The sequence below is a fragment of the Eurypyga helias genome, unplaced genomic scaffold (genome assembly GCF_000690775.1).
Source record: "Eurypyga helias isolate BGI_N326 unplaced genomic scaffold, ASM69077v1 scaffold42546, whole genome shotgun sequence".
Classification (NCBI taxonomy): Eukaryota; Metazoa; Chordata; class Aves; order Eurypygiformes; family Eurypygidae; genus Eurypyga; species Eurypyga helias.
The window spans coordinates 728-2106 of record NW_010255467.1 but is presented as its reverse complement, the minus strand read 5'-3'; the positions used below and the strand labels follow the sequence as shown (position 1 = coordinate 2106).

The following is a 1379-nucleotide window of genomic DNA, read 5'->3' as shown; positions in this document are numbered from 1 at the left end:
AGGCTGTGGCCTGCGCGTCCCTGAAGCACGGCCGGAGGCATGCTCGGGAGGGAGTGCTTGGGGTGATTTCCCCTGCGCTAAGAGGAGGCCGGGGAGCTCTCACTTCGGCCCTTACAGGGGCAGCTGGTAGCACTGGGAGCCAGAGTGCAGCTCTGAAACGTTTAACTCTTCTGGAATTAATCCGGTCATCCTTACGCCGGAATAACGGGGCGATGTCACCTGTCCGCGGGCAGGCCCCGGAAGACGGTCTGACCTAACAACAGCTTTTTAGGGGGAAACAGTTCCACGAGCATTGTGTCTGTGGCAGTACGTGAACACAGCCCTGTGTGCAGCCCAGTGCCCAGCGTTTGGCGTGCGGGTCGCCGGCGGGTTGTCTTCAGCGTCACGGATCACAGCGTTGTTTAGACCGGGCAGGTTGGGGGCAGCGTGAGTGCTGCTGCGCCAGCTTGGCGGCCTTTCACCCCAGTTTGGTGACGATCCCTGTCTCTGTTCAGTGTCTCCTGAGGCTACAGGCGGGTGTTTGAGGAGTACATGCGGGTTATTAGCCAGCGGTACCCAGACATCCGGATTGAAGGGGAGAACTACCTTCCTCAACCTATATATAGGTAAGCGAATGTCGGCTGCAAACTCTTTTCCACGGTGTAGGCTCGGCATGGTGAGCGCGTGCGTTTACACTTGAGTTGTACGGACGGCAGAACCTCGGGCATCTTTTCCCGTTACGGTTACACACCAGCTCCCTTGCCCTCTCTTTTCCAGGCAGGCACCTTAGTTTTCCATCCAGATACTCCCATCTGGAGGTCTGTGTGCTGGGATTGGAAGCAAATGACATAATTAACTTTTTCCCCCAGTGAATTTTTCCTGCTGTCCCTCGTGTATCTGGACGTAAATTCACATTTGTTGCTCGGCTTGTGCGCTGGAGTGATGAGGTGTTGCGCGGGCCAGGCAAGCACGTCCGGTGTGGGACCCCATCATGAGGGAACGAGCGCCTTGCCCCCGCAGGCACGCAGAGGCTGAACGCACACCTCTGTCAGGTCTTGGCGTAGGGACCCCCTGAGCTGTGTGTGAGGTGTACCAGGGCGGGGTGCTGCCGAGGGGGCTGTGGTGGGGGTTTTACCCCAAGGATGCTTACCTGAGACGTTGGCGTTTCCTCTGAGGCACCTGTACGCTGTCGCAATCCGTGGGCGAATTGCAGCACTAACGTGAACCTTTGTCTTTTGCAGGCACATAGCATCCTTCCTCTCTGTCTTCAAACTAGTGTTAATAGGCTTAATAATCGTCGGCAAGGATCCTTTTGCTTTCTTTGGCATGCAGGCGCCGAGCATCTGGCAGTGGGGCCAAGAAAACAAGGTGAGCGGCGTACTTTGTCCTTCCGTTCTGAC

The 1379-nt window shown here is 56.9% G+C and overlaps 1 protein-coding gene across 1 annotated transcript; it reads left to right on the top strand.

Moving 5' to 3' along the window:
• Nucleotides 1-501: 501 nt before the first annotated feature.
• LOC104510924 (selenoprotein T) lies at nt 502-1347 on the top strand (the record flags this gene model as incomplete). The annotated part of the gene is made up of 2 exons (XM_010153327.1): nt 502-605; nt 1221-1347. Coding segments are annotated over exons 1-2 (201 nt in total), but the record flags the coding sequence as incomplete, so codon positions are not given.
• Between the last annotated feature and the right edge of the window lie 32 nt (nt 1348-1379).